At 46.7% G+C, this 13,841-nt stretch overlaps 3 protein-coding genes across 6 annotated transcripts in view; 2 read left to right on the top strand and 1 right to left on the bottom strand.

Moving 5' to 3' along the window:
* Positions 1-12,763, top strand: part of Snx32 (sorting nexin 32) — a 17,054-nt gene extending 4,291 nt beyond the window's left edge. Inside the window, exons 2-13 of one of the 4 annotated variants that reach the window (XM_031389315.1) lie at positions 9,276-9,380; positions 9,606-9,716; positions 9,811-9,932; positions 10,093-10,216; positions 10,368-10,472; positions 10,599-10,704; positions 10,787-10,862; positions 11,034-11,073; positions 11,665-11,751; positions 11,848-12,007; positions 12,086-12,171; positions 12,391-12,763. In XM_031389315.1, coding sequence (XP_031245175.1) covers positions 9,276-9,380; positions 9,606-9,716; positions 9,811-9,932; positions 10,093-10,216; positions 10,368-10,472; positions 10,599-10,704; positions 10,787-10,862; positions 11,034-11,073; positions 11,665-11,751; positions 11,848-12,007; positions 12,086-12,171; positions 12,391-12,444 — 1,176 coding nt within the window. In that variant the 3' untranslated portion in view covers positions 12,445-12,763. Of the gene's footprint in view, positions 1-9,275; positions 9,381-9,605; positions 9,717-9,810; positions 9,933-10,092; positions 10,217-10,367; positions 10,473-10,598; positions 10,705-10,783; positions 10,863-11,033; positions 11,074-11,664; positions 11,752-11,847; positions 12,008-12,085; positions 12,172-12,390 lie in introns of all 4 variants that reach the window. The other 3 variants (XM_031389314.1, XM_031389317.1, XM_031389318.1) reach the window with 3 other exon arrangements.
* Positions 4,054-5,087, top strand: LOC116103397 (non-structural maintenance of chromosomes element 3 homolog). Its single transcript, XM_031389319.1, has one exon. It carries the CDS (start codon positions 4,127-4,129, stop codon positions 4,985-4,987), a length of 861 nt encoding a protein of 286 aa, XP_031245179.1. The 5' UTR covers positions 4,054-4,126; the 3' UTR covers positions 4,988-5,087.
* Positions 12,764-13,748: 985 nt separating the features above from the next.
* The window catches only part of Cfl1 (cofilin 1), a 2,366-nt gene continuing 2,273 nt past the window's right edge, over positions 13,749-13,841 (bottom strand). The window contains exon 5 of the mRNA XM_031384972.1: positions 13,749-13,763. Coding sequence (XP_031240832.1) covers positions 13,749-13,763 — 15 coding nt within the window. The remainder of the gene's footprint in view (positions 13,764-13,841) is intronic.

The raw sequence follows: 13,841 nt of genomic DNA, 5'->3' as shown, positions 1-13,841 counted from the left end.
AAAAAAAAAAAAGGTATTAGCTTATTTTAAAATACAGAATGTAAGGGCTGGAGAGATGGCTCAGCAGTTAAGAGCACTGACTGCTCTTCCGGAGATCCTGAGTTCAAATCCCAGCAACCACACGGTGGCTCACAACCATCCATAATGAGATCTGATGCCCTCTTCTGGGGTGTCTGAAAACAGCTATAGTGTACTTAGATATAATAATAACTAAATCTTAAAAAAAGAAATCACAGAATGTAATTTTTTGTGTTTTTGAGATAGGATCTTATATAATCTTGTATGCCTCATGCTTTGGTAATCCTTCCTGCCTCGGCCTCCTAAATGCTGAAATCGCATATTTAAGCCACCATACCCAGCTGGAATGCTTGATTTTTAATTGAAACATTTAGACCATTCACAAATTACCCACATAGTACACTAAAAACTTACCATCTTATTTTATATTTTTTTCTTGAGCCCATTTTTTTTTGCCTGTGTGTGTATAGTTAGTATATGTATCCAAATGTATATGGAGGCCTGAGGTTAATGTTCCTTTTTTTTATATATATAAATATTTACTCTTATTTCACGTGTATGAGTGTTTTGTCTGTCTGTCTATGCACTGTGTGCAATCAGTGCTGAAGGAAGCAAGAATTCCCTGTAACAGACACTTGTTAGCTACAGTGTTAGCCACCATGTGGGTTCTGGGAATTGACCCTGGTCCTCTGGAGGAGCAGTCAAATGTTCTTTTTTGGTTTTTAAGATTTATTTATTTATTTTATGTATATGAGCACACTGTAGCTGTACAGATGGTTGTGAGCCTTCATGTGGTTGTTGGGAATTAAATTTTAGGACCTCTGCTCACTCCGGTCATCTCTGCTCGCTCAGGCAGAAAGATTTATTTTTATTATTATTATTATTATTATTATTATTATTATTATTATTATTATTATACATAAGTACACTGTAGCTGTCTTCAGACACACCAGAAGAGGGCATCAGATCTCATTATGGATGGTTGTGAGCCACCATGTGGTTGCTGGGAACTCAGGACCTTTGGAAGAGCAGTCAGTGCTCTTACCCGCTGAGCCATGCTCTTAACTGCTCAGCCATCTCTCTGGCTCCCTGGTGATGTCTCTTAATTGAACACAGAGTTTGCAGCTACGGTTATAAATGCTGTACCATGCCTACCTGGCTTTTACACGAGGTCTGGAGATCCAAAGGCTTGCCTTCTGCTCGTATACCTATCTTTTTTAAGATCTTAAAGTATTTTTAATTTTGTGTATGTGTGTGTGTGTGCAGTTACAAAGGGTTACAAGCCACCGGTGTGAGTGCTGGGGACTGTACTTGCTCTGGAAGAGCAGCAAGTTACTCTTAATGCTGAGCCAGCTCTCCAGCCCCTGATCTTCTTTCTCATAAGGTAGCCCAGCCTCACTGTGAAGGCCAGGTTACCTTGAATTCTCCGTAGTGCTCTTCCCTCGGTCTTTCGAATGCTGCAGTCACAGCATCAGTTCCTCTACACCAGGCTCAGTGTGTCTCATTTGTCTCCTTTCTAATTTTGTAATAAAGATTTATTTTTATTATTTATGTTAATGTATCTGTGACTGAGCATATGCACATGTGTGCATGTGAGTGTCTGTGGAGTTCAGAAGAAGTTCAGGCTGGCCTTGATCTCACAGAGATCTGCTTGCCTCTGGTTAAAGATGTGGGCCACCATTGCCATATAGTTTTTTTTAATGTTTTAGATGTTTTTGTTTGTCTGTTTTGTTTAATTTGTTTATGAAGATACTGTAATATTATTATTATTATTATTATTATTATTATTATTATTATTGGTTTGGTTTTTGTGACAGTTTCTCTTTGTATCCCTGGCTATCCTGGAACTCAATCTGTCCACCAGGGTGGCCTGAAACTCAGAGACCCATCCACCTGCCTCTGCATCCTTAGTGTCGGGATTAAAGGCATGTGCCATCACTGCGCAGCCTTAATATTTTTGTTTTATGTGTCTGGATATTTTGTCCAAATATATGTGTGCACACCACAGTCATGCTTTGTGCCCATGGAGGCCAGAAGATGGTGTGAGAGCTGACATGTGGATGCTGGGAATTAAACCCAGATCCTCTGGAAAAGCAGCCAGTGCTCTTAACTACTGAGCCATCTCTTCAGCTCCACAAATTATTTAAAAACAGAAGCAGAAGCACAACTCCTAGCTTATTTCTGTTTAGCAATCTGTGGAGAGAGAGGGGTGGTGGCAACAGCAGAGCAGCTGGAGTGTCCCGAGTGCCTGTGGCCTGTACATCAAGAAGCAGGGCTCCAGGGTTGTTTTTTGTTTTTGTTTTTTTTTTTTTTTTTTTTTTTTTTGGTTTTCTCAAGGCAGGGTTTCTCTGTATAGCCCTTGCTGTCCTGGAACTCACTCTGTAGACCAGGCTGGCCTTGAACTCAGGAATCTGCCTGCCTCTGTCTCTTAAGTGCTGGGATGAAAGGTGTGTGCCACTACTGCCCTGCTTAAATTTTTTTTAAAAAAGGTTCAGTTTTTAAATTATATGTGTGTATGTGTGTGTGCATATGTACACAAGAGTTCAGGTGTGTATGGGTGTGTCTGTGTGTGGATATGTGTTAGCATTCTGTATAAACTCCACCTCCACAGATACCTGGCAGCAGCCAGGTATGCTCCTCCCCATGGTTACCCGGCAATGGCAGAGTAGGCCTGGCCCTATAAAAGGGGCTGCTTGCCCCCACCTCTCTCTCTTACTCCTGCTTCTCTGCCTTGCCTCTTGCCCCCTTGTTCCCCCTCTCTCCCCACTCCCTTCCCCTCTTGCTCCATGTCGTCATGGCCATCTCCTACTTCTCTACTCTCTCCTTCTCTCTGCCTTTCTCTGCCTCTACTACCCTCTTAACTCCCCTCCCCATGCCCTAAATAAACTCTCTTCTATTCTACACTATACTGGTGTGTGTCTGGTCCCTTAGGGGGAAGGGATGCCTCAGCATGGGGCCACCGAGGCACCCCCTAACCCCATGCCTCACCAGAACATATTCTTATAGCTCTTTCTCTTTTTATGATCATAACATTGAGTTCAGGTGTGTATGTGTGTGTCTGTGTGTGCATATGTACACAAGAGTTCGGGTGCTCCCAGAGGCACAGAACCCTTGGAGCTGGAGTTACAAGTGGTTATGAGTCCTCTGGAGGAGCAGTACATGCTCCTAACCACTGAGCCATCCCTCCAGCTCCTGTTTTTAGTTTTTGTTTTACATATTATTACTATGGGGTGAGAGCAATAGAGAACTGCCTGCCATGGGAGATGTGTGGAGATCAGGGATGACCTTTGGGATTCTGTTCCCTCTTTCCCCAATGGATTCCAGAAAGCAATCCCAGGTCACCAAGTTTGTCCAACAAGTGCTTTTATCTGTTCAGCCATCTTGTTGACCCTCAAACAGGATATTCTAAATTATGTGAGTTTGGCAAAGTTTGGTCAACACCTGGCAAATGGAGGCAACCTAAAGAGTTTGAGAACATCATCAGCTACATAGGCATCGTCTCCAACGAACAAAAACAAAAACTTACATATATTTTATCACCCTATCCCCAAAATTATCAAAAACATTAAAGGGAAAGAGGCCAGGTGTGATGGATGGTTCTTGCTGGTACCAGGCACTCCAGAGAATAAGACGGGGCAGACAGTTTGTTATGCTCAGTGGCAGTTTACTGTCAAGCTGATGACTTGAGTTCAATGACCCATTCTACTTGGTGGAAGGCGGGAACTGACTCCCTCCAAGTTGTCCTCTGACTGCCCTTAAAAAACCAAGCCTTGTGGATAGCTACTTGCTAGCCTGCGCCGCGGGGCATTGAGTTCTATCCGCAGCACTGCAAAAGAAAGGAGAAGGACAAACCAGGCTACAAACCATAAAAGATGATCAAGTTCAATTAGTAAGATAATATGGAAGATTGCAAAACAATTTTCTGGGAATGCAAGGTGCTAGGCATTTGAAACTAGCCAATAAGATCCAACACAAATCCAACTAGGAAGCATGGTAAGTCTCCAGCCCCACCCCACTCCCTCTGCCTCCCCTCGCGCGGGCGCCCCGTGCAGATGACCCCTAGTTGTCCGGTGTGGCCGGTTACAGGAGCGTCTCTCCGCCTAGTCACATGCTGCAAAAAACGAGGAGTAGGAGCCACCCTGGTGCCCAGCTATGGAGTGGCAACAATTGCTGCCCGGGTGTCTCTGGGGAGATCCCGAGAGCCTCTGGACACCATGATGCCTCTCAGGATACCCCAGGCACCCCGTCGTCAAACTTTCATCAGGCCCAGGCCACCTCGGGCCCGCAGCTCCGGACCCAGAAGCAGCTGGAGCTTAAGGTGGCAGAGCTGGTGCAGTTCTTGCTGATTAAGGACCAGAGGAAGATTCCCATCAAGCGGTCAGGCATCATGAAGCACGTCATCCAAGACTACAAGGACATCTTCCCAGATCTACTTAAGCTGGCTGCAGAACGACTCCACTACATGTTCGGGTACAAGCTTGTGGAACTCGAACCCAAGAGCAACGCCTACATCCTCATCAATGCCCTGGAGCCAGAGGACGGGGATCGTGAATTGAGAGGCTACCAGGGAACGCCCACCACCGGCCTCCTGATGATCATTTTAGGGCTCATCTTTATGAATGGCCACAGCATCCCAGAAAACGATGTCTGGGACTTTCTACGTCGTTTGGGGGTATACCCCACCAAAAAGCATTCAGTTTTCGGGGATCCCAAGAAACTCATTACTGAAGACTTCGTGAGACAGCGTTACCTGGAGTCCCGTCGGATACCCCACACAGATCCTGCAGACTGTGAGCTCCGGTGGGGTCCACGAGCAAATCTGGAAACCAGCAAGATGAAAGTTCTTAAGTTTGTAGCCAAAATCCACAATCAAGATCCCAAGAACTGGCCCACTCAATACTGTGACGCTTTGGCAGATGAGCAGCGCAGGGTCAGACCTGAGCCAAGTGGTGCAGCCCCATCCTCCTGAAGTAAATGTCCGAGATTCTCAAGCATAAGCTAGAAAAATAGGGAACATGGGGGCCAAAGGAGCATATTTCCACAACAATTAAAACGTATTACCTTTAAGATGTGTTTCAGTTTATTTTTTCTTTTAGAGTTATGATATTCTATAATAATGTACTGGGCCAGGTGGCAGGTGAATCTCTGTGTTCAAGGCCAGCGTGGTCTCCAGAATGAGTTCCAGGACTGCCTGGGCTACACAGAGAGACCTTGTTTCGGAAAATGAAAATAAAAACAAAAATAAAAGAATTGTGTTATTTTTTTATTTAGAAATATTGTTCGTGCATGATGTATGTAAATGCACATGTGCCACACACATGTAGGAGTCAGAGGACAGTTGATGGGAGCTAGTTTCACCTGCGACTGTGTGTGAAGTGAGAATCTGGTCAGGCTTGGTGGCAAGCACCCACACTGAGTCTCATCATCTGCTGATATTTGTTTTGTTTCTTGTTTTTCTTTAGTTGTGGGTATCTCTGCCTGCTGGAACTTACTCTGTAGACCAGGCTGACCTTGAACCCACAGAAATCTGCCTACCTCTGCTTCCCCAGTGCTGGGAACAAAGGTATGCACTATCACTGCCCAGGGCTTTTAGTTATTTTTAAACAAGAGTCTCATGTAACTCAGGCTTGTCTCAAACTTATCATCTCCCTCCTGAGTGCTACAAAAAGCCAGGCATGGTAATGGCATACCTGTAATCCCAGCACTCTAGAAGCAGAAGTAGGAAAATTAATTAAGGATGGAGCTAGCCTGAGCTAAATATATCTTTGGGTCAGTCTAGGCTACATGAAAATACCCTATCTGACAAAACCAAATAATAATAGACCATTTTATTTTAAATATTTAATTTTTAAATTCTGTATCTGTGTGTGGGTATGTGCATATGAATGTAGGGACCTTCAGATGCCAGAAGAGGGTGTGGGGTCTCCTGGAGTTACAGTCACTTGTTAGATGCTGGAACCCCAGTTCTTGTTCTTTTTTATGTCTATGGTGCTTTATCTGCAAGTCTGTCCGGGGTTCACATCTGGTGCGGAAGACACAGGGTCTCATAGGGCTGGAGTGCCAGCTGGAACCTGTGGGACTGAACCCCAGACCTCTGGATGAGACCTTCTCCTAACTGCTGAGTCATCTCATGAACCTCTAAATAAAAATTTTAAAGCAGAAAAACAGAAAAATACACATAATTAACCTGAGAAAAGGAGATAAGTTTGATAAAAATCAGCAGCCATCTAAAGAGCTTCATTAATATGATAAAAGGCATGTGAAAGCATCTGTTTGAACTTTGTTTTTTAAAAATTTGTTTTGTGTGTGTGTGTGAGTGAGTGAGTGTGTGTGTGTTTGAGTATGTGTGAGTGTGTGTGAGAGTGTACAAGTGTATATATGTGAATGTTCGTGTGAGTACGTGAACCGTGTATGCGTATGAGTGCCATAGAGTGCTGGTCAGAGGACAGCTTTTTTTTGTTTGTTTTTTCAAGACAGGGTTTCTCTGTATAGTCCTGGCTGTCCTGAAAGTCACTCTATAGTCCTCAAACTAGAAATCCATCTGCCTCTGCCTCCCAAGTGCTGGGATTAAAGCCTTGTGCCACCATTGCCCAGCCAGAGGATAGCTTTGTAGAGATATCTTTCCTTCCTCCTTTACGTAGTTCCATTAAGCTTTCAAAACAAATGCTATAACTGCCAAACTTTCTTACTGGGCCCCAGCATTGAGTTTTGAAAACATTTTTCTTCTTTACACTTTGGTTTGTTGTTGCTGTTGTTATTGTTGTTTATTTTATTCTATGCATTTGAGTATTTTGCTTTCATGTGACTATGTATATCATGTGCCAGTCTGGTGCCCTCAGGAGGTCAGAAGAGGGTGTCAGATCCTTGGAATTGGAGTTACAGATGGTTGTAAGTATGTGGGTGCTGAGAACTGATCCCTAGTTAATTAGTGCTCTTAACCACTGACTCATCTCCTCAGCCCATTTTCCTCTTAGTTACACTTTTTTTAAAATTTGGGGGTGATTGTGCCACAACAAATATGTGGAGGGCAGAGGAAATTGAAGGGACTCAATTCTTGACTTCTACCATATAGGTCCTGGAGGTCACATTGGAATCATCCTGCTTGGTGGCAGGCAACATTACCAGCTGAGCTGTCTCACCAAGCCTTCAGCTCTCTTTTCTTTTAGTGAGTCAGTTTCATGTGGGTCGGGCTGGCCTTGAACTGACTATAATAGTCAAATCCGGCCTTGAACTCTTCCTACAAGTAATTATGGGCTTGAAGTCTGGATCTTCCTGCCTGCACCTCCCTCCAGAGCGATGGTTTGCGTTGCCACACCCAGCTGGAAAGTCATTGTCTATGATCATAAACAGCCGAGGGCTTCCTTTATCGCCACGTCTGTTGCTTATGCAGTCATAGAGGGCCAGTAAGTCAGAAGCAGGAAACAAGACATAAAGGCTGGAAAGAAAGAGTAAAGCTTAAGTTATAGGATTAGATAAATAGTACACCTAGAAGAGTCTAAAAGATAAGGGCAAATTTAGCAAGTGTCTCAGGGTTTCCACTGCTGTGAAGAGACACCATGACCAAGGCAACTCTTTTTATTTTTTTAAAGATTTATTTATTTATTATATGTAAGTAGACTGTTGCTGTCTTCAGACACACCAGAAGGGGGCGTCAGATCTCATTACAGAAGGTTGTGAGCCACCATGTAGTTGCTGGGATTTGAACTCAGGACCTTCGGAAGAGCAGTCAATGCTCTCAACCTCTGAGCCATCTCTCCAGTCCCCCAACCAAGGCAACTCTTATCCAGGAAAACATTTCATTGGGGCTGACTTAACAGGTTCATAGATTCAGTCTATTATTATCAAAGTGAGAGCATGGCAGTATACAGGCGCTGGAGGAGCTGAGAGCTCTACATCTTGATCCAAAGAAAGCCAGGAACAGACTACCGTTTTCCAGGCAGCTAGGAGTAGGGTCTCAAAACTCACTCCTATAGTGACACACTTCCTCTAGCAAGGCTGTGGCACTCTTAATAGTGCCCCTCCCGGGGCCAAGCATATCCAAACCACAGCAAGGTAATAACTTAGAGAAATAAGCAGAGCCAGGCATAGTGATGCACACTTTTAATCCCAGCACTGGGGAGGCAGAGCTCTCTGAGTTTGAAGCCAGCCTGGTCTACAGAGAGAGAATTCCAGGCAGCCAAGGGGGGCTACACAGAGACATTCTGTCTCATAAACTAATGAATTAGTACATTAACTAAGGCTGAAGTTTAGTTCAATGGCAGAACATTTGCGTTGCAGGTGCCAGGCATGCAGGTGCCCAGCACTATAGGAAATAGGATGAGGATGATGAGGATGAGGATGAGGATGATGATGATAGTAATAACAATAATAATGTAATATGGGAATCCAGGTACAGCAGCTCGTTGCCTGTAATCCCAATACAAAGGCCAACACAGGACTACTAGGACAGAAAGCAGCCTAGCCTGATCAATATATCAAGTTCCAAGCCAGTCAGACCTATGTAGTAAGAGGCTGTTTGAAAAAAATCCCCGAGGCCGGAGAGATGGTTCAGAGGTTGAGAGCACTGACTGCTCTTCCAGCGGTCCTGAGTTCAATTCCCAGCAACCACATGGTGGCTCACAACCATCTGTAATGGGATCCGATGGCCTCTTCTGGTGTGTCTGAAGACAGCAACAGTGTACTCACATATACAAAATAAATAAATCTTTGAGAAAAAAAAAGAAAAAAGAAAAAAATCCCTGATAAAAGCATAAAATATTGCTCAACAGTGGGTAACAAAAGTTAAAAACCCTTGCACTACCACCATGCCTTCGGTAGCTTCTCTACTAACATGGCCAAAGGAAAAACTGTCAGACATCTGCTAGCTTGAACGCTTGGTCCCCTTACCTATCGCTCTGTCTTGGCTGTTTTATTTTACTTGGGACAGGATCTTATTCTGTAGCCAGTCTAGACCAGAATTTATTATTTAACCCAGCCTGCCCTTAAACTTACAGCAATCCTCCAATCCTCCTGCTTCAGCTTCCTAAATGCTGTGATTATAGGCATGAGACATCAGCCAGGCTTACCCGTGAAGGTCTTATAATGAAGCAGTTCTTATACATGACAGCAGTAGAGACTGTGAGGGCATTCTGCCTGCCTCTGAGGACGGGAGCTGGGGGAATGCTTTGGTTAGTAATGGCACACTCTGAGCAGAATCTCTAGAGAGAGGGTAAAACAACACAGCTTCAGCCAACCAGCTTGCCCTCTCTGCTCCACAGCCTTCCTCCATGTCAGTGGATCTGCAGGGGGACAGTCCCTTACAGGTGGAGATTTCTGATGCAGTGAGTGAGCGGGACAAGGTGAAATTCACAGTTCAAACCAAGGTAAGGTGGCTTGTTGGTCAGGAGGTGGACAGCTGGCCTGGGGTGGGAAGCAGAGCCAGCACAACTTTTAGCTCCTTAAAAAGCATCATCCCTGAGTGCTGACTGGCTGAATAAACTGGTCTCTGATGGGGTTCAGGATGGGAATACCAAAAGTGGATGTTTAGCAGGTTTGGTGAAGGCAGGTTTGGGGAAGGTGGGATCTCACACAGGTCTCTGGGCTTCCAGAGTGGCCTCCCTCACTTTGCCCAGCCTGAGTTCTCAGTAGTTCGGCAGCATGAAGAGTTCATCTGGCTACATGACACCTATGTGGAAAATGAAGAGTACGCCGGTCTCATCGTGAGGAGGGGCTGGGCTGGGCTGGGAGGTCGGGAACATGGGTGAAGACAGAAGGCTGTGACGGCCCCTTGGCAATCCATCCTCCTTTGAGCAGATTCCCCCAGCCCCTCCCAGGCCTGACTTTGAGGCTTCAAGGGAAAAGCTGCAGAAGTTGGGTGAGGGGAACAGCTCCATCACCCGGGAAGAATTCGCCAAGATGAAGCAGGAGCTAGAAGCGTGAGTATCCAAACCCCGAGCCCATCACTCCCCAGAACGCCAGGGTTTCTTCCCAACTATGATAGCTGTCCTGAGACCTTGACCTCTGGCCCCAGGTCTGTTGAAGGGGGGAATTATGATGGAGCCCAGTGTGGAGGTCAAGCTGTCCATGCTCCTACAGGGAGTACTTGGCCATCTTTAAGAAGACTGTTGCGATGCATGAGGTCTTCCTGCAGCGCCTGGCAGCCCATCCCACCCTACGTCTGGACCACAACTTCTCCGTCTTCTTGGAATATAATCAGGATGTAAGCTGGTTGAGCATGGAGGGATCTGAGACCAGGGTGGGGGAATCACGCTCAATAATGTCACCCATTTTGCCTCCTGTGTGGATGGCATTTGACCAGGGTAGAAGGTACATGTGCCCCATCCAAGCATCTCACCCTCCTTTGTGCTTAGCTGAGTGTTCGAGAGAAGAACAGGAAGGAGGTCTTGGGAGGGTTCCTGAGGAGCATCGTCAGGTCTGCAGATGGAGTCCTCATCACTGGCATATCAGGGCTCAAGGTGACCCTTTGGTTGTGGGAGGAGATCCATTAATGGGAGTGGGCTGCCAGGCAACAGGGGCACCCTGGGTGCTGGTACTGCCACGCTCCTGGTGCCTGGATAAAGTGTTCTGTTTCCAACCCTTAGGAGGTAGATGACTTCTTTGAGCACGAGAGGACCTTCCTAGTACAATATCACACCCGAATCCGAGACACCTGCCAGAGGGCCGACCGTGTTATGCACTCCCACAAGTGTACGAGGGTTGAGGATCCACACCACAGGTGGGGCTTGGCGTGCACACTTTGGGGGCTCTAATTGAGGTTGCTCTCCAGCAGGCCTGGCAGACAACTATCTCCCTATCTCTACTGCACTGAGCAGTCTCGGAACCCAGGAGGTCAACCAACTGAAGAGGTGAGGGTTCCCACTCCGTGCCTGCAATACTGAGTGTACTCACAAGGAGTGTGCACTCTATAGAAATCCAGCTTGCTGGGTGGGTTGTGTATAAGTTTCTGAAGCAGTTAGGGGAGAAAAGATCCCAAGGAGGCCTTGAGCTGCCCCAGATCCCTGCCCTCCACATTCCAGGAACTTCTTGAAGCTGGCAGAGCTCTTTGAACGACTCAGAGTAAGTACTGCCCTCCGCGCTCAGGGCCTTCTGTAGAGAGCTGGGCTAGCTGTGTTCGGTGGTTCCCACTCTAGACTGGCTTACAAAGACACGGAATGAAGACATGCAAAAAGCATGCCATTCTAAGTGAGTGTATGAGACAGGTGAGGGGTGGGAGTGGGAGCAAGGCACAGGTATGCCACACACCTCTGGGAGACTGTCCTGAGTCACCAACATTCTGTTGAGATGCATACATCCCACCCAAACTCTTCGCAAAGAAGTCTATGGACTATGCCAATATCTAAGAAATGTGTGCTCAAGAGCCTGCAGAGGCCTTATCCATTCCAGAACCTACCAAGACAAAAAGCCTTTAGCTTGCCCTTTAGGCCTTTTGAAGTCTGGTCATAGGCACCCTACCCTGCTTTGCCTATGTACCCTACCGAACATACAGTTCACTAGGCTTGCACACATGCACCCACTTCCCTGGCCTGCCTTCTGAAACTCCTGAGCCTGATGTGTAATAGTTATCAAGTTGTCTTATGGGTATGTAGACCGCAAACCCTTTAGGTTCCCTTCTCAAGCTCCCTTCCCAGTTTCACCTTCCTAATACAGAAGCTGGAAGGCAGGGTAGCCTCTGATGAGGACCTCAAGCTGTCCGACATGCTGAGATACTACATGCGAGACTCACAGGCAGCCAAGGTGAGAGGTGGCCTGGGTACTCAGGGATGAAGGCCACGTGGAGGGTCAGCTGCAAAATCCATGGCAACTGCCATCATCTGCTGCTGATGGCCTTAGGACCTGCTGTACCGGCGGCTTCGGGCATTGGCCGACTACGAGAATGCTAACAAGGCGCTGGACAAAGCTCGGACTAGGAACCGGGAAGTACAGCCAGCAGAGAGCCACCAGCAGCTGTGCTGCCAGCGCTTCGAGCGCCTCTCTGACTCTGCCAAACAAGGTGAGCCCTGAAGGCTGGCACCACCCCACAGTGAACACCCATCCTCTCTCCCTTACTCCTTTCCTCTCTTCTCCCCAGAGCTCATGGACTTCAAGTCTCGCCGGGTCTCCTCTTTCCGTAAGAATCTCATTGAGTTGGCAGAGCTGGAGCTCAAGCATGCAAAGGTGAGTGTTCACTGCCCACTCCTCCATGAACTCTTCTGCTGCTCCCACCATCTTTCCCCAAGATAGGGGGGTGCAGAGGTAAGAGGGCAGCAGTATATAGCCAAGCCTGGGGTCAGGGTAAGGCGCCTTCTCTTCCTTGGGTGGTAGGCAGGAGCCTGAAGGCTGAGGAATGTATGCAGTAGTACTTGCCTCAGGGAACTGTGGGCTTTATTCCTGCAGGCCAGCACCCTACTTCTCCAGAACACCCTTGTTGCCCTTAAGGGAGAGCCCTAGTGAAACCAGACGCTTCAACACCAGCTGTCCTCAGTCTCCTGCCTTCTCCCTATAAAGATGCCTCCCTTCCCCTACCATGGTGGCCACTAGCCACACCTTTACCCTTCCTTGGCAAACCCAGGACCAAAGGCAGTTGGCCCTGCCTGACAGGGAAGCATGGGGGGAACACATGGGGCCATAGGTAAGCAGAGTTCCTAGGGACCCTAGTCCTCCCTACAGCAGGCTGAGTCAAAGCTCCACACCTCCATCAAGCCACTGGCTTTTGAAGAGTTCACTGGCATCCCCTACTCCTCACAAATAAACAGCCGTTTTATTGCTAGGAGTTGGCTTGCCTTTACTTTCCACAAGTCAGGGAGACACACAACCCCTCAGCTTTTATTAAATGATGATAGGTCCATGCCTCTGAGATTTGCATCACCCTCAGTTCTTTCAAGAACACAATTTCCCAATCTGTTGCTATAGCTCAGAGGTCGAGTCCTTGCCTACCATGCATAAAGCCCTGGGTTCAATGCCCAGCACCAGAGAAAAACAAGTGTTCTTCCTGTGTTTGTCTTCTCTTAAACCAAACAGAACAGAAGGGGCCAGCCTCAATGGGTCTGTGGTCTTTATAAGAAACCAAAGCAGCAGGTAACATAAACCTTAAAAAGAGATAAGCCTTAGAGATATAAATAACATTAAAGTATTTTTTTAAAATTTTATTTTAAAAAAAAAATGGCCAGGCAGTGGCAATAAACACTTTTAATCCCAGCACTCAGAAGGTAGAGACAATCTGATCTACAGAAGAACAAATTTTCTCCACCCTTCCCAGACTTAGGACCAGCTAAGGAAACCAGCTCACCAACCCTAGGGCAAGCTTCTCCAGCCCTCAGAGGCCAGAATCCACAGAAAGTCAAAGGCTCAGGCTTTAGTTGAGGTTAACAGTAGGTGGGGCTCCAGACACCTGGGTCTGAAGTCCTGCACTCTACCTGCTGACCCACCCTGAATGGACTCCAGTCACAAGTACAGGAAGCCAAAGGTTCAATTTAGCTGCTCATAGCACCTATGATGAACCTGTCAGTGCGGTGAGCCAACTACCCCAGAGGGAGGAGAGTGAGACTTCTAAGAGAACTTAAAAAAAAAAAAAGCAATATGCCATCTGAGTGAACTGTATTTAGCCCTTAGGTGGAAAGGGGCTCAGGGCACCTCACTGTCCACTATAAAGGCCCATTAGCAAGAAGTTTCAGGTATGACACACTCCAATTGCCCTATGCAACTATGTTGGCACTAACAGTGGTACACCACCCCACCTCAAAAAGGAGATGCACTTACTGGGGGCTAAGCTAGGGGTGCAGCACAGGGAAACCAATGATCCATCTCCCATCACAGGGTCCCCAAGATCCCAAAACCAAAAGCCACAT

The sequence above is a fragment of the Mastomys coucha genome, unplaced genomic scaffold (genome assembly GCF_008632895.1).
Source record: "Mastomys coucha isolate ucsf_1 unplaced genomic scaffold, UCSF_Mcou_1 pScaffold21, whole genome shotgun sequence".
Classification (NCBI taxonomy): Eukaryota; Metazoa; Chordata; class Mammalia; order Rodentia; family Muridae; genus Mastomys; species Mastomys coucha.
Note: the sequence above shows the minus strand (reverse complement) of the source record. Positions and strands in the feature narration are given on the sequence as shown.